The sequence below is a fragment of the Corvus cornix genome, chromosome 18 (assembly GCF_000738735.6).
Source record: "Corvus cornix cornix isolate S_Up_H32 chromosome 18, ASM73873v5, whole genome shotgun sequence".
Taxonomy (NCBI): domain Eukaryota; kingdom Metazoa; phylum Chordata; class Aves; order Passeriformes; family Corvidae; genus Corvus; species Corvus cornix.
In genome coordinates, this window is record NC_046347.1 from 1,881,786 (window position 1) to 1,906,651 (window position 24,866).

At 52.2% G+C, this 24,866-nt stretch overlaps 1 protein-coding gene across 13 annotated transcripts in view; it reads left to right on the forward strand.

Annotated features, from left to right (window-relative positions):
* The window catches only part of MYOCD (myocardin), a 219,484-nt gene that overhangs the window by 186,637 nt on the left and 7,981 nt on the right, over nucleotides 1-24,866 (forward strand). For 9 of the 13 annotated variants that reach the window (XM_039562412.1, XM_039562414.1, XM_039562413.1 and 6 more), the window contains 6 exons: nucleotides 7,433-7,498; nucleotides 11,142-11,197; nucleotides 15,925-16,000; nucleotides 18,238-18,399; nucleotides 22,988-23,163; nucleotides 24,464-24,589. In XM_039562412.1, the coding sequence (XP_039418346.1) occupies nucleotides 7,433-7,498; nucleotides 11,142-11,197; nucleotides 15,925-16,000; nucleotides 18,238-18,399; nucleotides 22,988-23,163; nucleotides 24,464-24,589 (662 nt within the window). Of the gene's footprint in view, nucleotides 1-7,432; nucleotides 7,499-8,248; nucleotides 8,374-11,141; nucleotides 11,198-15,924; nucleotides 16,001-18,237; nucleotides 18,400-22,987; nucleotides 23,164-24,463; nucleotides 24,590-24,866 lie in introns of all 13 variants that reach the window. The other 4 variants (XM_039562422.1, XM_039562426.1, XM_039562425.1 and 1 more) reach the window with 2 other exon arrangements.

A 24,866-nucleotide genomic window follows, 5' to 3' on the forward strand; every position in this document is an offset into this window, starting at 1 on the left:
TTCACTATGGAACCAACAGTGGGCTCTCTAAACATATTTTTCAAATGATTCTCCAAGAAAAGTAAACTTTGTGGGTCTTTGCTTCCATAAATTCTAGTGCCTTTCAGCATTTCTAGGACAGTCAATTTGTGGGGCATTCTTTCGTCCATGATTTATTCCCACAGCCGCTATCCCTTGCTATGGCCTGGTGAAAGACAAGCTTCCCATTTGACAAGATTTCTCTGCCTATTGATTTTGTTGGAGCTGGGCTCACCAAAATCCCAAATGCGTGTCTGCACCTCGCTGTCCCCATGGCTGTGACCGCTGGCAACGTGGGACATGCCCACAGCACAACCCTGGTTGTCAGAGTGTGTGAGACAGGGGAGGAGAGCAGGATGCTGAGAAACCCAAATAAGTCAATAAAGCTGCTTTCAGTTTGTGCTGGATTTTTAATAACATGGGGAATAGAGAAGAAAGAACTAACATTTAATGGAATCTCGTTTATTTGCAAAGTCTCTATGGGACAGTTTCCTGTGGCATGCCTGCTCTGTGTGCAGGTTTTGTCAGCTGTAAAGCCCCACAAGGATGGCAGGAGGTGCAGAGCTCTGATTTACCAACCTCCATTCGCTTGGAAGAGGGTTGAAAGTCTCCTACAGCCCATGGCTGTGCCCCACACCATCCTGCATGGCTCAGGGGCTGTGACACGGGACAGCAGCAGCTCCAGAGCTGTGTAGCTTGCACAGAGGCAGGAGGGATCAGCCCCCGAAATGCCAAGCCACGCTCAGCCGTGCGCCTTCGCTTTGGAAACGCTCTGGAGCCGGCAGGTGTGAGGCTCTGTTTGCTCCCCAGGTTTGGGAAGGATTAGCTGTGCTCCATGACTCATGATGAGTCTGAATCCCTTTTGAAGGATTCCAGGCCAATATTAAAGAGGGCTGAAGTAAATCTTAATAACTAAACTTTTGCTGTCTCTCCACGGCCTGCAGGCGCTGAGCAGCTGAAGGAGCTATGTGAGTGTGCTAAGGGGAGCTAGAGATACACTACTTGTTGTTTCCTCATCCCAGAATCCCTTTAATCTCCATGTTATGCACCAGGCAGAAAGTAGAGCAAGGAGGTGGCAGCTAGGACATGGTGGCACTGCTGTGGCTGCAGGGTCAGCTCTCCAGTCTCTCGCTTCCATCTGACAGCATCAGTAGCAAGGAAAATGTGTTTGTCCAGGAAAGGTTGCTGTGCTGGTGGCAGTGCCTTTTCACAGTGTGCCCAGCGAGCACCCCTTGAGTGCCACAGAGGTTTCTCCTGTCCTTGTCTCTCCAGTGGTCCCATGAAGGACCAGCACAGCTGTGCCATGTGGAGGGACCGTGGCTATCCCAGTGCCAGGCACCAGGAACCGCTCCAGAGGAGAGAGGGAAAATCACCACCATGCTGCAGTCCTGCAGGGTCCCACTTCCCATCCTCAAGGATCTGTGTGCCTCTTTATTTTGTCTGTTTGGTCAAAGATAAATATTCTGGTCTGAGGTCATCCTGACAAATTTTGCAGGAATGATGATTCTTCAAGTCTGCCATGCTATCCTGTACGATCCAGCTGTCAATGGGATTGCACTACATCAACCAGGACATCTAAGTGCTGTTCCAGAAACACATTTAACTCTTCCCAGAGATGATAATTTATGTGATCTCTTGCTCTGAGTACAAACCAATTGTTCTCCAGCAGTGGAGAAGCACTGGCATCGGACAAAGCAAACAAAGCTGACAAATGCAGATCCAACCTTAACCCTGACCCTTTTTTTGCAGCTATATGGAAAGAGCTTACAAGGCCAACATCTGCCTAACTTCAGTGGTAATTCAGATAATTGGTGAGAAGTGAAAGTTTAACACAATAAATCAGGCTCTGCATGGCTTGGCATGGGGTACCAAGACCTAATTGTGGACACATGGGTGTGGGTTTGCAGAGAAGACTTGCCTGGCTCCATGCAGGAAAGCATTCATGCTTACACATAAGGCTTGAATGAAACTGAGATGGGAGAGGAATTTATTCTGTCTGCCTCCGGTGGCGAGAGCAATTTGGACCAAAATCAGCAGGTCAATAAAGGCAGAAGAGAATAAGTCTTGGTAGGGTGTTTGGCCAGGCGTTTTGGCAGAACCTTTATTTTGATATTCGTGGTGTCCAAAGATAAAGCATGTGCCTGTGTTTCCTCTCAGATTGTGAACTCATACAGGTCACAGTCAGTGTGTGTGTTCAAACCACGGCCTCACTGTAACTGATGAGACCGTTTTGTGAAGTTTTTGTAAAACACTGCCTTGATGTAGATCAGTTCGTGCTTTGTTTCATTCTTCTGGCCTCTTATACCTCAGTGCTTTAGTGGGCAGTCATGGGTTTCTTTGTCAGCCAAGCATGTGTTATAGCACAGATCGAAATGTACCTCACTGTGCTTCAGGGGACACCTGTCTGGGCTGCTCACGGGGATGCTGAAGGGGTGACTCCAAGGTGAGAGCCTTTTCTCAGGACCACGGTGAGGTTGGGTTTGTTATGAAGGACACGGCCCTCAGAGGGATTTCACAGCTGGTTGTGCCCATTTGGTGGTCTGGGCTCCTTGCTAGCCAGCTGTGCTAGCCTAGTATCTCTTCCAAGGTACCTGAAGACCTGGACTTGGGGTTAGAAATGTAGTTCTCACCAATGTAGAGACTTTTCGGTGCAGTCTCCCAGGTAAACACACACAGTTGTAGCACATCTGTCTGTTAGAAGCAAAATGCTCCCAGCTCCAAGGTGACATCACAGGCAGAGATAAAGCAGCACCCTCCTGGGAAAGGACTGTCCATGGCTGTCCTGGCTGAGCAGTGCCATTTCCAGCTTCATCTCTGGGCTTTGTCTCTGCTCACACAGGTCCCACCGAGGCCACGTTGTCAGAGGATAACATTGGCCTGGAGATGTGATGTTACAGAGAAATCACTTTGTGGCTCGTGGCTATGGGCAGAGCAGGTGAGCTCCATGAGATCCATGGAGGGGCTCAAGACAAAGTCTGGCCAAGGTGTTTTTGCAAAACAGCAGCTCCAGAAAAGCGAGTCCTTCGATGCTCTGCTGTTGTCAGCACCCAGGAGGCTGGCTGGCTTGTCACCCAGCTCGGAGTCACTCCACGCTGGAGTTTGGTGCCAGCCTGCTGCTCAGCTGGGAAGGAGCCCCATGGTCCTGCCCACACCCTGCTTTGAGAACCGACTCCTGCTCCTGGTGCAGCTGCAAGGAACAGACACAGTCCTGAGAAGGCCACAAGCAACATGATTGAACCTGCCAGAGTGCCAGCCCTGATCCTGCCCTGATGGGACCTTGGGACAGTCAAAGGACCCCGGGGGCAGCTCCTCTCCCCCATCAGGCTCACACAATACCTGGGACATTTTATGGAAAGCCAGTCTCACAGCCTGCAGCAGTCCTGCCTTTCAAAGGTGGCTGGGTCCGAAACAAGGCCAGGAGTTGGACTTGGTTGCAATTCTGATTGCAGGGCCACTTTCTGCCAGTGAGTGTGTGAGCAGGGGCAGGTCAGCAGGTTCCTCTGGTGCACACCACAGCCATGGACTGCCCTGTGTTTCACCTTTGCTCAGCTGCTGTTTGATGGGCAACTAAACTGCTGCTGTTGCCAACAGGAGCACCCCCTCCCCACTCCCAATTTGTTGCCAACTCCCCCCACCCCAGCAGAGCTGTCCCCATCCTGTGCACCACTGAGGTGCACTCACATTCCCCAAACCCCAGCTCTGAGCCATGGAGGGCAGGAACGAGCTGCTGGTGGCAGAAGGGGCAGGGACTTGCTTTCAGTGGTCTCCTTCCTGGAGATAGAGCGGCCCCAACCCTAGATCACATCAGCCATGGCTTTGCCTGCCTGTCCCAGTCCTGAGCCCTGTGAGGAGGGCACTTCCCCCACTCCATGGGACACGTGCCTCATGCTGCTCAGCCCCCTGTGCTGCTCAAGCCAATTCCCCAAGGAGAGGATGGTGCTGGGGGTGCTCTGGCCGTACCCCAGGGGGGGGATGCTCTGAAGGAGGTGATAAAATCCCATCCCACCCTGACTGTCTGCTGAGCACTGGCCTCAAAGTGTCCTGGCAGGCTGAAGCAGATGGCTGGATCTGCCTGTTCCTGGGGTGAAGATTTGGACATGTCTTTTCTGTGCATCACCAGGCCAGGCAAGGCCCAAGCTGTCCTCTGAGCTTTCTACAGCTCTGAGCTCAGCTCCTAGAGAGGAGGGTGACTCATGACTGCAAGTCACAGGCAGTGCTCAGAGCTTGGGCCACCAAAGGCAGCTGTGACTGATGCCAGGAGGTCTTGTCTGCACCACTGACACAGCCCTACTGCACAGGACATTTCTGGAAGCCAATACCAGTGAATGGGACCTGGTGTTAGCATGGAAGTGAGGAGTATTTCTAACAGAAAAAGTACACGAGCAAATTCACTGGGATAGGTCTGCCATGTGTCTCACCATCCCAGGAGGATTTCTCATCGTGGGCTACCCCAGGAGGCAGCAGGGTTGCTGAAAGAAAGGCTGTCTCCCAGCTGGTGGTCACACAGGATGACCAGTGTGCATGGCTCCTCCCTGGCTGGCGCTTCTCACCATCCAAGCTGGTGCAGGCAGGTAACAAGGATGCTGGGCAGGGTGGGACCAAGATCATCTCTTCAGTGCTCCATCCACCATTCTTCGTATGATAAATGTTCCTCTGAAGAGTTAGCAGAGCAGTTCCCTTGAAAAATAAGAATATTTATGACAATTTAATTCCTGTACAGCACTCAGAGCTCAGGCCTCTAGACACGCAGCAAAGGAAGAGGACAGGAACGCAGCTGGGGTCAGACAGCTTCAACAGATTTCAAGGAAAGAAGCAGCTAAGTGGTGGTTTGGATGGTGCCAGGGGCTCCTCCAGCCCTGTTTTCAAGTGCTCTTGGTTGTAAGGGAAAGGTGCAAGCCCTAAGCTGGCATCTGCCAAGCTGCAGCACTGGCTCAGAGGCTGCTTCCCTCTTGTCCAGGCATGTTCAGCATTATTGTCTGACACTGTCCACTTTGTTTCTTCAGATGGTTTGCAACAGGTTTTAGAAGTTCACAGAGATATTTGAGAGTCACGTCATGCATCCTACTTGCATGAGGAGGTCCAGATTGGGATGAATATTTGGTGGCTGAAATAACTGCTTCAAATGTTGAGTGTGTGCTGCTCCTGGAAATGGCTGGTACTTGCACTGGCCTGTCCTCACATTTTTTGACAGGATGGTCTGAACAGACAGGGATGGATAAAATTTTCCTCCTTGCCCTGTAGTTTAAGAATGGGCCAGACTTAGGATGTTTGTAAGCTCAGCATGGCCCACAATGAGCTCCATGACCTGCCCATGGAATTGTTCAGCTCTCACACCAGAGCAGTGAGTGACATTGCTGGGTCATGGCCTTTCTACCCATCAGCACAAAAACCAAATTGGAGACCTTTTCTCCTCACACAAAATTATCATTACACAGTCCCAGATCCCCTCTGTGGCAGTCTATCCACAGGGCAGGAGGCAAAGGAGAGGCTGTGAGGTGGAGCGTGGAGCAGCTGCAGTGGGGTGGGATCCCCCAGACCGTGCCCTGCTCACTGGAAGGCAGTGGGATCTGGGAAATCTGGGTTCCCAAGCACTGCTCCTGTAGCCAAGCAGTGGGAGAGCTGTGGCAGGGAAACCCACACGTTCTCATCACTTCTTGCATCAGGGCAGATGACGAATCTTACACCCACCACAGGGAAAATCATCATCACCTTCCAAGCTATGCTCCAAGGGGATTTGTACCCTCTCCTTTTTCTCCTCACCAGCTGGCTGCTCCACGAGGCTGGTGAATTGTTTGTTTGCTAGGAAGGGCTATGAAATAAGCAGAAGCAGCAGGGAATGCAGGCCCTGAATGCACAGACTGTTAGAATCCCCCTTGCCAATGTGGATGTGGTGCATCACTTGGCCTGGCTGTGTCGGAAGTTGGAGTGAAATGGCGCAAATAATTCGGCACACGTGGGAGCTGTGAAGGGAAGTGATGGAGGATCCTCCCTCGGGATATTTTGCAGCTTGATGGGGCACTGCTGTGTCCTTGGCAGGGTGGTGTGTGTGACTTCAGAAGGCTTTGCTGTCTCTGATTCCTGTTAATAATGTGATGTTGTGTGTAAGTTGCCTCAGTTGAAGGCAGGATGCTCTAATGCCTGGGGCACTGGACCAGGACTAGGAGAGTAGAGAACCATTCCTGGGTGAGCGACAAATTGGTTTTATTCTTGGACAGTCTCTGACCTCCCTTAGCTCACCTATTCGTACAGATCCATCTCTTCCTCAAGGAAAATGCCAAGCTCTGCACAGTTCTTCAGTATTGTGAGCACTCCCAGAGAAGGTTCCACACAGAGAAACTGGGGTACAGCTCACCCTGTGTCAGATACCAGCCAGGAGCTGCTTACCTTTAACCTGCCTGCACAGCCCAGGAGGAAAGATGGGCATTCCCAAAGCATGGACTGCCTCATTTGGTTCTGAGGGCCCCAAGGGGGATGACTTCTGCAAAGGGGGTGCAGATAAGGGGGTGCAATGTAGGCACCCAGAGTGTGAGAGTCTAAATCCATGTCCACAGGCAGAACCAGCACCGACTGGGGGTGGTGCCATGGGGCAGAGGAGACTCTCCTGGCAGCAAGGTTTGCCAGTGACTTCAGCCACCAGCTTCACCCTGGCTTAAGGCAAACAGCACGCACACAGACTTTACCACATACTGAAGGCTACATTTTTCCCTCGCAGCAAGAATCTATCTTTGGTGTCCGAAGAAGCACTGGAATTTGGCAGGAGATCATTGTCCCACATGAGGCCTTCACTAAACATTTGCTCTGAATGTGAAACATGGTTTGTACAGAGGACACGGAAAAGTCACAAGCAATGGCATCTCAGGGAGCCTCATGCTTTGGGGACTGCTCTGGAAGGGATTATTTTTCAGCTCCATCCCACATCCCAGGAAAGCTGTGCTGTAGACATGAGCTGTTGGCAGAGCTCAGCAGGTTGCTCCCACGGACAAAAATGCTGTTCCTGCCTTTCTTTTCCTTCCAACCCCAGCTCGTTCAGGGCTGCTCAGGAGAAGCAGCCTGGGGCTGTGCTGGTGGGCAGGGAATTCTGCAGTTATGTTGTGACTGAGGTGCCTGTCCTCGTGGCAAGCTGTACTGAGCTTCCAGCAGGAAAGCACGGAATTGAGTTTTGTGTTTTACCTTGTGATAAGGATTTGTCTTGAAGACAAATTTGCAAAACCAAAGGTGTAGAATATGATACTAACTCAAAGTTAGGCATGGTTACCTGGGTGATGGGATGAGCTAAATTGTTCACAAGGCTGGTCCAGGAGCAGCAGGGATCAGTGCCAGTCCTCTGTGCCACAGGCAGACCCCACACACTTTGTCCCTGTATTAGCACCTCAGTACAATCCTGCCCCTTTCCCTGACAGTCTCTCTCTCACAGTTTTACAGCTGCGGCTCCAGCAGAGAAGGACCCGTGAGCAGCTGGCAGACCAAGGCATCATGCCACGTGAGTATCTTCTTCTTCCTTTCTCATCCTGGCTCAGAGGGCTGTGCTCATCCTGGGCACTGCTGGGGCACTGTCTGGCACCAGCTGCCCACTCAGACCCACACAGCTCGGAGCAAAGTGCTACCAGGGGGACTTTGCTTCCTGCCCTGCAGAAATCTGATGATCCCTGGTGCTGTACAGTGCATTTGTCACACAGACCATAATGCCCCTGCTCAAACTGAAGCAAGGAGAGATTCTTACCTTACACCATCCAAAATTTCAGCTGCAGAGCTCCCCATCCCAGAGGTCACTGTAGCAGGACAAGCATATCCAGCTCAAGCAGAGGACTCACACAGCTGTTCATGTAGGCAAGGGCAGAGAACCTCCTGTAAAAGCCAGGAGCCTCTGGGACAGGACAAGGAAGAGGATGAGAGGGCTCATTCCAGGAGGCTGGGGAGGAAGGCAGCTCTGGGGAACTGCCATGGCCCTGGTGCAGACAGGCAGGCCCTGGAGGATTGAGACATACCCAGATGCTGATCCCACATGGCAGGGCTGTCAGTGCACACCTGAGGCCAGTGAACCCCCACAGGGGCTGCTTGCTGCAGAGTGACAAACGTGTTCCCTCTCTGACCCTATCCACCCCTGCTCGCCTGGCATTCGAGCCTGAAGGACGAGCTCCAGGAGAGCATTGTCATAAAATCATTCTGCAGCAGAAAGTTGCTACAGCCCAAAAAGTCAGTGAATGAAAACGATCCCCTTCTGCACCTGCAGGTGCATCATGAAACCTGTAGCACCACTGGAGAAAGGATGTTGGGAGCTCAGCCCTGCTCAGTGGAATACTCCATCCTGACCTAGCTCAGGCTCCATGTGCAAATCTGTGGTTATCTGGGACCCAGGTAGAGGATTATCCTTTCTGTCTCATCAAGGACCCCTTGGGTTCACTGCTAAGGTCACAATTTTCCAGAGGCTGTGTCACTTCTGTCTCTTCTGGTTGCTCTTGAAGACTGTGATGGAGCTCCTGCCTAAGCAGCAGAACACCACCTCTCTAAGAGCATGGCTCTAGCACTGCTTGCTGCACCCTGTCCATCCCCTGCCCCCCCAAGGACTGGGCCAAGCAACAGACACCTTCTCAGGACACTTTTGTCAGCATCAAGCATTAGGAAAACTTGAGCAGGATGACAAAAATCATGACTGCCAAAATGCTCAATGGGGTTTTAAGGCTGATAAATGCATACTCTTTCCATTTTTCACCTGTTTGTTTATTTCTTTAAACATTCAGATTTTATGCCGCCTGCACTCTGATCACAAGACTCCAGGAGCTGAAGCTTTAAACAAAATACTGTGGTATTTGTTAGAGTAATGCAAGAACTAGGAACACAGTCAGTGGCCAAAAATATGTCTAACATCTCCCAAATTGCAAAGTCCAGTCAGTAAAGGTGGGGACACTGGGACACTGTGCAGGACACCCCACTGCACACACACAGGGCAGCAGTGTCCCCTGAGAGGTTTGCACACCTGGGGCTGCTCTGCAAGGCTGCACTGTCACACGTGGCACCCGACATCTCAAACCTTACACACTGCAAAGTATTCAGCCAAATTTATTTGATGGCAACTGAAGGGTATTTTCCTGTTAGTTACAGCTTCTTTGCACTCCCAGCTTCTAGGCTGACATTTTGCAGTCTGGTTTCTGTCCAAGAAGACCATTTTGGGAAACTTGAGCACGGTTCACTCACTGAAAGTAATAGAAGAAAAGGCACTTATGCCATTATAAAAACAAACACGCAGAATTTAACTGCTGAATTTGACATCAGGAGGAAGTGTCAGATGTTAGCATTTAATACATGGGAGCCCCAGCCAGCTTCCCCATGGCTTGGGCATGTGCAGGCATTCCTTATGAAAAACAAGGCTTTGTTAACCGTATCTTCCCATGCCATGTTGGTTCTGAGGACCAGCAGGTGAGTCCCCCTGACTGTGATGGACTGCAGAAACACCTGTGCTTGAAGGCCCTCCTGCTACACACAGCCACCACCTCGTCCTCTCACTGAAACCTTAAAGCCACTGTCCCAGGGTTATCAACGCCACACACAGCACCTCTGCCCTGGTGCCTCCAGGCCCTCACCCATTTCATGCTGAAATGTCATCCCCTGACAAGTCCTCTGAACTAGCAGTGCTAGCAATGTCTGTATTTGTTCTGCAGACTAATACAAGCTGCAGCACCCACATCACTCCTCCAAAAATCTTGGTAAATTACTAAACTCCGCAGCACTTTCCTCTTGAATAGCATGGCACTTGGTCAGTGCCTGCAGCACGCTGCCAATGTCAGTACTTCACACGAGCAGGACTGGGAAACTCATCTCTCTTGCTAACTTCATTTTCTCATGTGCACTATTTGATTTTGCTTCTGATTAAACCAGCTGTCACCAGTGCTGGTGGCTGCTCACTGGAGCATGGCACAGCAACACCAGCTTGTCTGTTTGTCTGCTTTCCAAATGTCAGGAGTAGGAATGTGCCTTCTGGGTTTTTCTGTGATTCAGTGGATGTTCCAGGGGTTGGCTGGGTGTTGACTACCAAAAGTCAATTCAGAGGACCCCCAAACCTTTCCTGTTTCTCCCCAGTCTTCTTTTCATCCTCCCCTAGACTGATGGAGGATAACAAGGCCTGCATGAAAATAGTTTCTGTCTTTATTGGATCCCATTCAGAAGATGGAAAGAGAATTTTTGTTGCCAAAGAAAGAGTTGCAGCAGACTGTTTTTGTGGGTCAGGACACCTTCCCCTTCCTTGTCCCAACAGGAACAGTTAGTTTTGTCTGCTTACACAGACAGAAAAGAATTTTTGTAGGATGTGAGAAGTATTAACCCCTTCACCATGTAAATTCTGCCTCGATTTCTACCGAACCACAGTCAACAAGGAAATGTGCAAGGTTCTCCATGACTCCAGTACAGACTGCTCCATGGGACTGGTGTTCACTGGTCCAAGAGCCAGGGATTATTGGCCTTTTTCTGGGAGCACCTCTGGGTTAATCCTCCTTGGAGTCAGGAGATGCTGAGGACATGGTCTGCTGCTTGTCTCCGTGCAGGGAGGTCTCATGTAACACATCTCCTTCTGAGCAGGGGACAGGACAAATGTCCAGTCATGGTCAGTGACAGGAGAGGGATAAAGGAATACCTTGCAATGCCCTCGCTGGAGGCTGCCCCACAGACCCCACGAGCTGAGGCAGGCATTAATTTTCCTGCTGACCTCCAGCCTTAGTCACCTACAGGTTTTACTCTCAGGTGAGGTCCCTCACAGGTGTTTGCTCTTCCCGGATCTGTTTTCTGGAGCTGTGGTGCCCTCCATGACCTGCAGGGAACAGGACAGGGAAAAGATGTATCTGCTCCCTGAGGTGTCCCACAGAGCACTGTGTTTCAAAGCCTGCACCCCTCCCTGCCCACGTGCCTCCTGCTCTCCCCATGCTCTCCATCCCCCCTGCTCTCTTGCCATGGACTGGCTGAGAGCATGGGATTTCCCAGAGCTTTCCTGAGTTATTTTTAGTCAGCACAATAAAGAGAACAGCTCGTTTGTGTTGCTATTTTTATAGCACTCATTAAAATGCTGTTGCTGAATATCCTGGTAGCTGCTTGCTTCCGCTCCTGTGCTGACTGCTCCTCTTTCTTTCCTGTTGCAGCACTGAAAAGCCCATCTGCATTCCATGAACAGCGAAAAAGTCTGGAGCGAGCCAAGGTAACTCCTGCAGCCATCCCAATGAGGGAACACATGGGCTTGCTTTGCATGAGTCACGGGGTTTGAAAGCACCTTCCACCACTGTCCCCTCCTCTGGCACCCTCCATGCAGGCCAGGTGGCCAAGGATGAGGGGCAGGGTGCCTGCCCTGCTTCCAGACATGCTGAGGCCAAGCCAGGGCTCACAAATGCTCTGGAGCACCCTTCTCCGAGCAGGGAAGCTTTAAAAAAATGGCAAAGGGGGCATCAGTGCCCTGAGCTGTGGGGTTTTACAGCAGCCCCATGTTTTACAAAAGGCTGTGGGCAGGGCACGGCTCAGCATGGCTTTGTCAGTCCTTGCAGTAAATGTCCAAGCAGTGGAACTGCTGCTTCCCCCTCCGGGTCACATCCACAGCCCGCTCCTCTGCACTGCTGTCAGCGAGGTCAGAGCAGGGCCAGCAGCAGCCAGGACTGAGGGAACGCGGTCAGCAAGTGTGCAGGGCAATGCAGGTGCCACCTGGAGCAAATCCCCAGGGAACTCCCACTTGTCACCAGGCAGGAGCTCTGGCTTTTAGCTCGGCAGTGCAGCTTGGCCATCAGGACACAACATCCAAGGGGGAAACGGGCCAGGCTCCCACCCACCCCATTACCAGGCTTCCCCAAACACTGCCAAAGGCAGTAGCCATTTCCAGAACACATTGAAACTCTGTGACCTGATCACTTTTTGGGAAGTCACATTGTTTTCCAATTACCCACAATCCAGTCTTGACCAAGCTGGGGGGATGATCCCAGAAAAGGAAGCAATTAATCATGCAGGTTTTGCTTGAACATGAGAATTTGTTCCATTAATCTACAAAACGTGCCTGCAGTCACACGGGAAAGGACCTTTGCAAGGAAAAATGATTGTGAAATACAGGGAAGTGCTCTTCTGAACTTAAACACGCTCCAAATCACTTGCCCCAAGTCTCCCGTGGTAATAAATGGCGAGCACAAGAAATACAGTATGACTCTGAAAAATTAGTATGCTTACAAAATTTCAAGCAATCCAAAGTATCCTTGAAGTGTCATATATTTTACAGTTAAAGTATACATTTGTGTCTCTCTGTCTTTCTCTTCAAAAGCTTTCACTGGCTAGTTGCCTGGGGAAAGGGGAAGGATGGTCTAGTCTATCCCAAACCACGGGTGTTTTCAGAAAGTGGTAATGAAGACACTGAGCACAGACCATAACAAACATTATTCCCTTGCAAAGCTGCCCTGCTTAGACCTGGGACCAGGAAGATCAGCAGCTGTTTCCAGACAGTTACGCAAAGGCATTTGTTGTTTAGCTGATATTCCCCCGAGCTGATGTTGTACAAAGAGAAAGCAGATAACTGTCCATGTGTCCTGAAAGCTCTTCTGCTTCACTGGTGTTAAGAAAGCTCACATCTGAAGTCTTCATTGTTTGCACTCCAGAGATGCAAATGCAGCTTTTTAACAGCCAGGGTCCAAAGGAACTGAAGTCGCAGCAGCAATGCAGCTGTAGGACAGCAGCTGGAGCTGAGCCCAAGTCAGGACCTGCTCTAAGGATCACTTGGAAATGCATTACATGAGTTTAAATGCACTCAGGTGCAGACACCAGCTTGCTTTGACCTGGCACAAGAACCAGGCAAACCTACACATGGTCCAAGCATAGGATTGTGTTGGTGGAAATAAGCTGGGAAAAAATATGGGGGAAGGGTAAGGCGTTGTAAAGACTTTAGTAAATAAAATGTCTATTATTTGTTTAAACATGTCACTGGCTATGTTAGAGGCTGGCATCAGGCCAGCGCAGCAGACTTTGAAGTTGATGTCCTATAATAGATTGCTGGGGTGGAGGACAGAGAGCAGGCTGGCTTTCCTGGGGCCGTCTGGCTCAGCAGGGCTTGGCCCCTCAGCATGGAGGGGCTGCGGGGGTGGCTGTCGTGCCTCTGCCCCAGAGCAGAACAGCCCCACTGGGCCGGTCCTGACTGATGTGTGAGCACTGACAGACACCCCACCGCCCTACAACCTGCTCTGGTGTGTGAGCACTGACAGACAGACACCCCACCGCCCTACAACCTGCTCTGGTGTGTGAGCACTGACAGACAGACACCCCACTGCCCTACAACCTGCTCTGGTGTGTGAGCACTGACAGACAGACACCCCACTGCCCTACAACCTGCTCTGGTGTGTGAGCACTGACAGACAGACACGCCCACTGCCCTACAACCTGCTCCTGGTGTGTGAGCACTGACAGACAGACACCCCACTGCCCTACAACCTGCTCTGGTGTGTGAGCACTGACAGACAGACACCCCACCGCCCTACAACCTGCTCTGGTGTGTGAGCACTGACAGACAGACACCCCACCGCCCTACAACCTGCTCTGGTGTGTGAGCACTGACAGACAGACACCCCACTGCCAGTGACCTGCTCCGGTGCTCTCTGACCTGTGCTGTGAGCATGTGGTCCCTGATTCCCAGCCCAAGCTGTTCTGCTGAAGTTTGAGCACACCACTGTGTGATATGCAGAACTGTGTCTCTTTTTTCCTGCAGCACTTTTTAAAGCTGTTTCACATCCTGTGTCCCAATAGCCATCTCACCCCTGGATCAACCAACCTCCCCTCCCCTCAGCCCCCTCAATGATGCCATCTCTGGCTCAATGGTGATGTCTGTAGCTGTTGCCCAGACCCTTCCCTGGACCCTTTCAGATGCAGGGCACAGAACAGGGCCCAGCTGACACCCTGTGCTGTGTCTCCTTGCTGGTTTGGGGTTGTGGGTCAGCTGCTGATCACTGGAGTCTCCAGAGCCTTTTAGACTTTTCCTATGCATGGAGTAACTAATTTCTGCCTAAGGCCCTGTCCAGTGACCACTGCAGGAGCATCTCTGGTACACTGAGTCTTCATCCACTGCAGTGCTTAATCAGCTGGCTTAGCTGTGGCTAACTGTGACCTGAACACAGTCCTTCCCAAATGTCCTTCTTGAAACTGTAGCACATGTATTTCAGATCATCAATTGTGCCAAATCATGGTGCACTGTAATCTGTTGGCCTTGAATGATTCAGAATTAAGGAGTATGCCTTCTATCATTCAAGGCATTAATTAATATATTGGCTAGCAGGAAAAACTGCTTTGTAATAGGATTTGATAAATTCTTCTGTTTCTACTCTGAGCCATTTCCAATTCCTCTGGTGATCCACAGCTATGCTCCTTTTTTATATTAGTCTTATCCAGAACAAATTTCTCTGGCTTGCATGTGAGAAAGCCATGTGAGATAATGTCAAAACATGCTCCGAGTCAAGCTGCATGACATTCATTGTTTATTCCCATAATAGAAAACTGTCATTTCTCCATAGAAGGAATTTTGGTTGGTGTGATGTGACTTGTTCTTGATAAATCCATCCTGGCTGTTGCTCACCTCCTCGCTATCTTCAAAATTCATTTATATAGATTGTTTGATTACTTGGTCCAATATCTTGCTGTCTGCTTTATAATTTCCTAGTTTCTTTTTCCCATCTCTTTTAAAGCTAGAAATTATACTCTCCTTTGCTATAGTTGCTATTACTCTAGCCTCGTGTGTCTCAAACTGTTCAGGAATTTTTAACTCCTCTGAGAACCCTCTAACCCGTTCTCCACCCTGACAACTGGAGCTTCTTCTCTTTTGTTGATGAAGGTTCTTGGCTGAGCCACCTGTTTGATAAAGAGCCATTTATCTTTTTAGTGAGGATGGTTTTTAAAAGGCGTTAAATCCTGTAGCCATCTCAGCAGTATGCACAATTATTTCTCCTGTTTATGGAACACAGATAGCACTTTCCATTGCCTGATCCTGGCTGCAGAAGTCCTTATAAGATCTTTTTCTCATGATCCTGTACATTTTGTACTGTGGATTTCCTATTTTGCTCCAGCTGCTTGTACTATTCCTTTATATTTATCCTTAAGATTTTAACCTCTTTGAACTATGTACAATTTTTTGTACTATTTCTTCTTGCAGCTCAGCTTAGCTAAGAGCTTGTCTAAGTTGAGCTCTAGCTTTTCTTCACCAGGGGATAAGCCTATATTTGTATTTTTGAGGTCATCTGCCCTCAAGGCTGACTTTCTGGCCCTTATGGATGGTGTTACTGTACCTCTGTGTGCCTCTCTGTTCCTAAAGCCATGAGGGAGTTGGCACAAAGCTCCAGGACTGTGTCCATTGCAAGCTCAGCTGCAGTGACTGCAAAGCAGATTTTCCCAACCCCCTATCATAGCTTGGGTGAGGAACCACAGAGCACAGGGGCTGCAAGGCTGCAGGAAGGTTAAGCCTCGTGGCTGACCTGGGTAGAGTCTGAGTGGCTTCATGACTTGTTCCACCTGATCTCTCACTCTGGAGTGCTGGGCTTCCCACAGAAGCCACCAGGACACTCCAGAGCTGCCCTGGTGCAGCTCTCAGAGGTGACATGCTGTGCAGGCCCACCACTCCCAGAGAGTAGGTCTCACCCCTTCCTATGAGTTCTCATAACATTTTAGGCATAAGACCAATAGTGATTGCAAAGCAGTGGGTACAGCGAGCTGTCAGCAGCTCCGTGCACGCTGTTCCCTTTCTGAAGAGCTTCTGCCTAAGGACAAGCCAGTGTTTAAGTGATGAAAAATGTCATTTAGGAGCTCATTCAACCCAGCTTGCCATAAATCCAAAAGAATCGTGGGATGGCACAGGGGCAGGTGCTCTCAGTACCTTATTGCTGCTCTATAGCCAGGTAACTTCGCGTTTGTGTTCTGCAGACTGAAGATTATCTCAAGCACAAGATCAGAAGCAGGCCTGAGCGCTCAGACCTGGTCAATATGCACATTCTACAAGGTAAGACTGCCCGAGCTTCTCCCACATACTCCTTGTGTCTCCTGCCCTGGCACTTGTGTTTCTCCTGCCCCTCTTGTGTCCCTTCAGGAATCTCATCGCCATTATTTGTCCCAGCTGCTCATGGGGGGCAGACTCAAATGGGACACGTATGAAATTCTGTCCAGACCTGATGTTCAGGAAGCAGTACATGCTTTTATTCCCTGACAGACACAGCCCCAAGGCCATCCAGTCTTTCTCCCATCTTACTGCAGGGAGCAGTGTAAGATGCTCTAGGGAACAGTGAGGTACAGAACAGCTGTGAGAGAGAACTCTGTTAGACACTGGTGCCAATGTCTGATCATGAGGAGCAAACCCAGAGCATTTGTTGTTCAGGGCACTGAAATCCCTGTAGCAGGTCATTGTAACACCTTCCCAAAGCTGGACATCTTTTGTGCTGCTATAATTCTGGATATTCTATGTGACAGCCCGTGCAGTCAGTGACCCAAGCAGAGCTGTATGAAAAGCCCTGCTATCAGTCCGTGAGCCACAGCAGCTCTCTCCTCTCCCATCCTGCTGTTCCCTCTCAGCCAGAGAGCTGGCAGGGCTGTATCCCATCACAGACAGCAGAACACCACAGTGTCCCTTGTTATCTCCAGAGATAACAAGATCCTTAGAGACAGAGAGGATGTGCAGCCTCCCTCCCTCCTTGAGTCCTGTCACTTGCCTGGAAGAAGCAGATCACTCTCTGGCAGCTGTGAATGCTGCCCTCTGCTCTCAGCATGGATGCAATCTCTACTTCTTTTTCCCTCAGGCAGGCAGGAGGGCTGAGCCAGCGTCACATGCTGGATCAGTGTTGCTGCCTTGCTTTTCCCTTGGGTTTCCATCCCTAAAATAAGCTAGCACCGTTGCTTGTTTAAGAGATGGAGAGTGTCTTTCCCTTAGGTTAAATAATAGAAGCAAGATGGACTGGAGGTGGGGGCTGTTACCAGACTTGGAGGCAGCTGCAGTGCCTGGGCATGGACAGGGACAGGCAGAGCCAGCCTGGGGAGAGAGACTGCAGAGAGCAGAGAGTGCCTGGCTGTGCATTGAGCAAGATGCATGTGCTGCCCCACACCCCCTTACCTGCAGCCTCTGCTCACACCTCTGGCCATCCTGCTCTGCATTTCATGGAGCTGTGTCTTGGCATATCGTGGACTTACAAACCCATTTTGTTCATAACAGGACCTAGAGGTGATTGAAAGTGGCCAGGTGAGACAGTTCGCATCATCCAAGTGCTTTACAGGCACCCCTTCTGTTACTGTTCACCTCAAGGAGCTCATTTGTGTTCACTGTCTCTATAACCTGAGGCCAGGAATGGCCCTAGACCAGATCTCCTGACCTCCTGCAGAGAATTTTCCATGGTATCAAGCCCTGTAGCTCGTGTTGCCCACAGTGTCTCTTCCAGAGAGTGTCCAGGCTTTGCAGATAGAACAACCTACACGCAGCTCTTCCTACTTTAGACCCTCAAGGGTTTAGAAATGGTCTGATTTAGAATGCCACTCCCTCACTACTCACACCTGTGCCAAGAGAGGAGCCACATAGTTTTGTTCAGGAAATCTTTCTGTTTAAGTTGCTATTCTTCTGTCACCCCTCAATAACTGGGGTCTTCTTAGCTGGCTTTGGCAGGGCTGTAGCTTCCAGATCTACCTGCCTTTGCTCTGCTCCTCTCCAGCTCGTTCTTCCCTGAAGTCCTGGAGCACTGTAGTCATGTCACCTCCAAAAGCCCACAGCCCAAGACTCAGCATTTTTAATTCCAGTGTAAGCCATTTACTCCAGTTGTCAAGCACTGCAATGGTCCTATTCTCCAGCTGTTTCCCAGAAGTAGGGATCCATCTGCACTAGCCCACAAGGAGCCAGTGTGCTCCTGGCAGGCAGGAGCTGGAGACCCCTTCAGCCCTTGTTTGTGGCAGCTTGCTGATGAAGTTTCCATCACAGATCACTCCTGGGCCTTGCAGAGGATGCTCCAGCTGCAGGCTGGGTTTGCAAGCCCAGGCTGGTAGACAAAAGCTCTTGTTTGGGAATGGAGAAGCTGGGCCTGAGGCTCAGAGAAGGACCCGTGCCCCAAACCCTACCCAGTGTAGCAGAGCAGATCCTGCTGTGCTGAGCCACGCTCAGGCGTTGGCCACGGCCCCAGAGGCTGTGCTGAAGGGCAGCAGGTTCTCACTGAGCGCTGTGCCCACAGAAACCCCTGGTCCTGATGCTTCTGTTTGGCCTTTTAGACTCGGCTGCAGAGGGGTCCATCCAGTCTACTCAAATGAAGCTGAAAAGAGCCCGACTGGCAGACGACCTCAATGAAAAGATTGCGCTCAGGCCGGGTCCTTTGGAGCTGGTGGAGAAGAACATTATTCCCGTTGACTCGGCTGTGAAAGAGGCCATAAAAGGTAGTGACAGGAATGTGTGTGCTGTGTGTGTGCATGGAGTGGGGCAGGGGCTGCCGAGGGGACGAGGAGGTACCACAGAGACAGCAGGAAGTGACCAACCTGGATGTAAGAGCTGCAGTTATTGTTTAAATGTCATTATTTTGACAGTAACCAGTCTAGTCCAGCACAGCCTGTGAGCACAGCACTCTCAGAGCAGTGACACTGAAACATGCACAGTTGCTCAGCCACGTTCCCTCAGAAAGAACCTCCCTTCTTACACCCCTTCCCTCCCCAAGGCTTTGAGCACAGAAGTGATACCATTGGAGACAGACACTCCTTCCTTCAGCACGAGAGAGAACCTGAATGCACAGGTGTGGTTGTGAGACCAGCCCAGATTCTCCCACTTGAGCCCTGCCAAGCTCTCACATCCCAGTAAATGGGGGTGAAGTGGCCCCAGTTCAGCAAAGCTGTGGTTCTCTTTTTTATTACCACTGGTGCTAGTGGTATGCAGGACCCAGCAGAGCAGGATGCTGTGTCCCTGGCCTGTGGAGCACCCTCGGGGTGTTAAATTGCTGGAGAATATGAGCGGGGGCCTGCACCCCCAAACAGGGTACACTCCTACCAACCAGGACCCAGAACCTGCCTTGTGCCTAAGCTTGGTTTTCCTCCATCACCTCCCCCCACCAGAGGAGGGAGGAAGAATCACCCACAATTACTTCCCCCACGCTGCTGCAGGGAAGCTGGAGTGGGAGCCAACACAGAGCAGAAAGGTGACTCAAATTTCACCAGGGCTCGGTGCCAGGACAGGGAGGTCTGAAAGCAGAGAAGGGAGCAGGAAAGCCATCAGGGTCCTGCAGTGACAGGACAGCAACCTGTATTTTTGAAGCCTGGGGCCATCTCCACATGTCCAAACTGGTGCTCAGGTCTCCAATGAGGCACTGAGAGCTGCTCTGCCCCTGGAAGCTGCTTGTTCTGTTGCTACAGTTCCTCAGTCCATGGGCTCATTTCCACTGGCATAATCCCATTTGAAGGGTCCGTTCTGGAGATCAGAGCAAGCTGGGCACAATGGCAGGGCTTTGGGACAGAAAGGGTCTTGGAGTGACAGGAGAGAAGCCAAAAATGAGAGTTGAAACAGGAAGCACTTTGACTTTCATTTCATCTCAGAAACCGTCTTAAGTGACATGAAATATTCCAGGCTCAGATACTGCTCTGTCCTGACCCACAAATGTTCCTGCTCTTGGTTTGGGGGCTGCAAAATGCAGGCTGTGTATGTATAGCAGCTTCTAAAGCCTGGCCCTGGAGCTGCTCCACTCCCAGCATGTTGCAGCTCTCCTCTTTGAAGGTGAAATGTTCCAGGACTCTGCCTGAAGAGGAATTTTTAAGGAGAGTTCAAGTAAGATCTCCCCGGTCACTTACTGAAGGAGAGAACAGAGGGAAAAAAAAAAAAGTTTCAAAAAATCTCCCCCTATATAAACATTTGAGGCAGTTTGAGCATGACTTTATCCCCTGGAGCTGAGGTTTGGAGGCTGAGCAAATGAGCTTGAATCTTGGATAGAGCATCTCTCCAGCTGCCTTGTCAGGAGCTTGTGGTAAACAGAGATTTACGGCACCAAACTGTTAAAAACAAAAAGTCTGGCTTAAAAATGATTTGCTCAGTTTTAAATTTCTCCCTCTCACAATGCTCTTCTATCACATTTCTGGGGAAAAACGTGTCCTTGTAAGCCAGTTTCATCCCATTTAGGGTGAAACACACAGCACATTAGGGTCCAACGTGAAGTTGCTTGGTACCATAGGATGCCATGAGAAGAAGGTGGTACAGCTGCAGCAGGAATACTGTCCCAGCCCTCAGGTTTCTGCAGAAGAAAGACCCAAGCTGAAGGATCCTCAAGTTCATTTTTGGAGTCAGAGGCACCTTGTGGTACTCATGGTTTGGGGCAAAGGGCTGAACACAGGGCAGAGATGAGCACTGGCACTTCTGAACGTTAAGCCTTTTGTTTTTGCAATACCAGAAAGATGACAGGGTTTAAAATCATTTTACTTTAACCTTGGAATCTCAACTGTTTATACAGTGGAAAGTTCAGCTGACGTGTTCCTCTAATCACCTCCGGCAGGGTGAGCAGAAAGTGCCAGACCCCAACCGAAAGCCCAAACGTCCCAGTGACAGGAGGCCGCCAGTGCCCTGCATAGCTGAGCAGTGATACAAGAAACTTTTTTTACCAGGTCCTTGTCATCACTTTGTCCAATGCGCTCAAGAGGACAATACCCAGTGCATTAGAAACAGCCCGGAGCAAACACCATCCTGCCTGAGATTACAGCAGGGACACGGGATCAAGAAACAATATGCTCAGGCTGGGCTGGGTGAGAGCAGGACAGATAAGGGAAGCATTCCCCATTGGCACAGGCCTGCGGTATCAAGCAGCAGGATGCAGCACATTCCTGTCATGCTCTGGGCTGTCGCTGTGTCCTGAAGGTCCCCTGTGCTCCCAGCTTTGGCACCACTTCTCAACACACGCTTCCCTGCCAGCCCACCAGGAGCCCTGCAGATCCACAAGTCTCCCTTGCTTGGAGTCGTTTTTCCCAAGAGGGGATGTCCACGCTGGCCTGAGGGCATAGGAAGCAGCTCCCGTGCAGCCCAGGTGGACCATGCAATGCTGCAGCTCCTCAGGGACCCGTTTGGGTGCTGCCTCTGATGGAGAGGATGGAGAGGACACAGGCCCTATTTCCAGGGAAATATGAAAATAGCAAGCTGAACACCGCTGATCCCATTTCCCCAGCCCATGTCTGGGCAGCAGCTCAGGCAGGGGGCCAGGGCTCTGTCCTCGCCCACCCTGGCACCAGCAGCCGCAGGGAGGGGAGATAACCCTTATCTCTCAGATAGGGGCAGGGGTCAGAGCAGGAGGTGCGTGTCGGTGAGAAGGTGCACATTGCTAGACCAGCAGCAGGGACAGGTGGAAGCTTGTCCCCAGGCCCTTCCTATTTCCCCATTTGTCACCTCGCTATCAGTGTGCCAAGCTGCCTGACAAATGCCAGACATGAGCACGAGGAGATTACGAGTGTGGCCATGCTGCTCCTTCCTCTACCCCCACCTGCAGCTCTCCTGAGGCTCACATGAGGCCTCTTTTTTTTTCTCAGCACTTTATTTATCATCAAAACCTCGGGGTCAAGAGCCCTTGCCCATCTGACTAGCAGATAACAGTGCAGGAGCTGTGCAGGCGGAGCAGCCTCGGGCTGTGGGGCAGGCAGTAGCAGTGGTTTGAACCAGTTCTGTGGGTGAAACCTGTGGACAGAGACAGGATGTGGGAACCTCTGTGCAGCTGCAGCCACGTCCACCCTTGTTGGCTCTCGTGCCATGAGCAGGTGGATCACACTCTGAGCCCATTTCACCCTCAGTCCTTCTGCTGAGGACGGGGTCCCATGCGTGGCGTGGGTGTTCAGCCAGCGTGCTCAGATGAGGGAGAGCGACTCGTGCCCCTCTCCCATCTCAGCCCAGTGGAAGGGCAGGATGGCAGAGCTCCTCCAGTCCCAGCTGTCTGCACCAGCTCTGCTATGCTGGCGGGCCGAGCTCCTCCAACCTCTCCTCTCTCCCTCTCCCCACGGTCCCGGTTCCTCAGATCCTTCTTCTCTCCTGGGGTACACAGTCCATGGTCCCAGTTCCTCAGATCCCTCTTCTCTCCCGGGGCACACAGTCCATGTTGTAAACGAGGCTGAGACTTTTGAAAGGAAAAGCCAACTCGTTTATTTATTACCTGCTGAGAGCGGGAACCCAGGATAAGCCCAGGCTCCGCACGACAAGCCAGAATAAAACAATCCACCACCAAGACAGTGAGACCCACTGGGCGCTCCCTTGGAGCCCAAGGTCCGCAGGAGGACGCGGTGCAGAGCACCTGGTGGCTTTTAGAGTCTCTGGTGCCACCGGACTGGTGCATTTCTCAATCCTCGTGCTGATCGGTGCCTTCCCTGTTGGCTGGTCGGTCTGTACCTCCGTGCATTCCTCACCAGTCATTTCCAAACAACTCCGCTTCATTGCTTGGCTCGTTCTCCAATCCCAGTCCAGGGCATCGTCCTCATCCCTTGTACCCTACGAAGCAATGGACTAGAAAGTTCCTTGTGTTAAACCCATTGGGTCCTTGTTATATCCCCATGCAGGGTTACATCCCAGCATTACACCCGTACAGTCTCACAGCTTCCCTTCAATTAACATGTCCATCTATTCCACCCTCAGCTCCCCTCTTTTATATCTCATTTAAACAGTAATAACCAACACCCTGAAACCAACTCATTTATTACAGTCCGTGGTCCCGGTTCCTCACGCCCCTCCTCTCTCCCTCTCCCCATGGTCCCGGTTCCTCAGATCCCTCTTCTCTCCCAGGGTACACAGTCCGTGGTCCCGGTTCCTCACGCCCCTCCTCTCTCCCTCTCCCAATCTGCCCTGCCCACGGCTCGGACCCCGCTGCTCTCCCTCCCGCAGCCTCCGGGCACCCCGTGTGCCCCCCACCCACGGCCGGCGAGGGGGCGGTGGGCGCGGCCGAGGCCCCTACGAGGCTCACCCGGTCCCCCCGTCCCTCCCCGCTCCCCGCAGGCTCTGACCATCGCCCCTCTGCCCCCACAGGCACCCAGGGCGGCTTTCCCCGCCCGGCCGACGCCTTCGCCTTCGAGGAGGACAGCAGCAACGACGGGCTGTCCCCGGAGCGGCCCCGCAGCCGCGGCTCCCCGGGCCCCGCCGAGCCGCCCCCCGGCTCCAAGGCCCCGGAGCCGCCTCCCGCCGCCCCTGCCGGGGCCCCCCAGGTAGGGAGAGCCGTCCTGGGGCCGGGGGGGATGCGAGGGAACAGGGGAGACTCGGGGGGACGGGGATGGCACAGGGGAGGGAGCACAGGAGGGACACGCGGGGCCGAGGAAGTGATTCCTGCCCTGTACTGGGCACTGGTGAGGCTGCACCTCGAGTGCTGTGTCCAGTTCTGGGCCCCTCAATTTAGGAAGGATGTGGAGATGCTGGAGAGTGGCCAGAGAAGGGCAGCAAGGCTGGTGAGGGGTCTGGAACACAAGTGGTGTGAGGAGCAGCGGAGGGAGCTGGAGGGGCTCAGCCTGCAGAAGAGAAGTCTCAGGGGGGACCTCGTCCCTCTCTACAGCTCCCTGCAGGAGGGGGCAGCCAGGTGGGGGTCGGTCTCTTCTCCCAGGCAGACAGCAACAGGACAGGAGGACACAGCCTTGAGCTGTGCCAAGGGAGGTTTAGGTTGGACACCAGGAGGAATTTCTTCACAGAAGGGGTGGCTGGGCACTGGGATGGGCTGCCCAGGGAGGTGGCGGAGTCACCGTCCCTGGAGGTGTTTAATGAAGCCTGGATGTGGCACTCAGTGCCGTGGGCTGGGTGACAAGGTGGTGATGGGTCACAGGTTGGACTCGATGACCTCAAAGGTCTTTTCCAGCCTGGTTAATTCTGTGGTTCTGGGTGATTCTGTGATTTTCTGCGATTCTGTGACCCGCGGGGGAACCGCGGGGCCGGCGCGCCCTCTGCCCGCCGATGCGGGTACTGCAGCCCCGGGGAGCGCCGGGCCGGGGTGGAGCGAGGGACTGGGGGGACTGGGGGGACTGGGGAGGCTGGGGGGAAACGGGGGAAACGGGGGGAATATGGAGGCTGGGGGGAAACGGGGGGAATGGGGGAACTGGAGTGGATTGAGGCAGACTGCAGGGGCTGGGATGGACCGGGGGAAAGGGAGGAACTGGGGCAAACTGGGGTGGGGGAGGACCAGAGGGATTGTGGGCATCCACAGGTCAGCTGGGAGGACTGAGCTAGTTTTGAGGACACTGAGCGGCCAGCAGTGAGCAGAAGGAGCGAACAAGGATATGGGGCTCAGGTGAAATTGAGAGGGCTGGAAAACCAAGGAGGACTGTGGAGACAGAGGACTGGGAAAGGACTGGGATAGTTTGGGGATGTGGCTGGGATAGATTTGAGTGGACTGGAATGCACTGAGGCATCTGTAGGGAGTGGGAACAACATGAGGTGAGGAAACGGGGTACCAGGTGCCCCTGTCCAGGCTGGGCAGCCCGTGGGTCCGGCCCCACAACCCCTCTCACCTCTCCCTTGCAGGATCGTCCCCCCAGTGCCGATGGCCACGCTCCGGACACTGCCCCGGGGCAGGGCAGCCAGTGTGACAGTCCCAAGCAGCCAGCGGGGCAGGAGAGCCCGACGCTCCCGGTGCCCTCTGCCGTGAAGGTAATGCCGGTGCCTCCAGACTGCCCCGGAGAGGAACCAGCCCAGGGCACCCGGCTGCATCCAAGCCTGAAGTGCCCATGTGCTGCGCCCCAAATGTGTGGGAACTCTGGGTGTCTGGCCTTAAAGGCTTTGAATAATTCAGGCAGACAAACCTTGTGTCAAAAAACTAATTTAATTCATTGTGTAATGGTACAAGATACAGCAATACACCTTGCTAGAGGCAGTTTCTTGAGTCCTCAACTGAAATCATCCCCTGGGGCTGGGAGCAGGAGACACA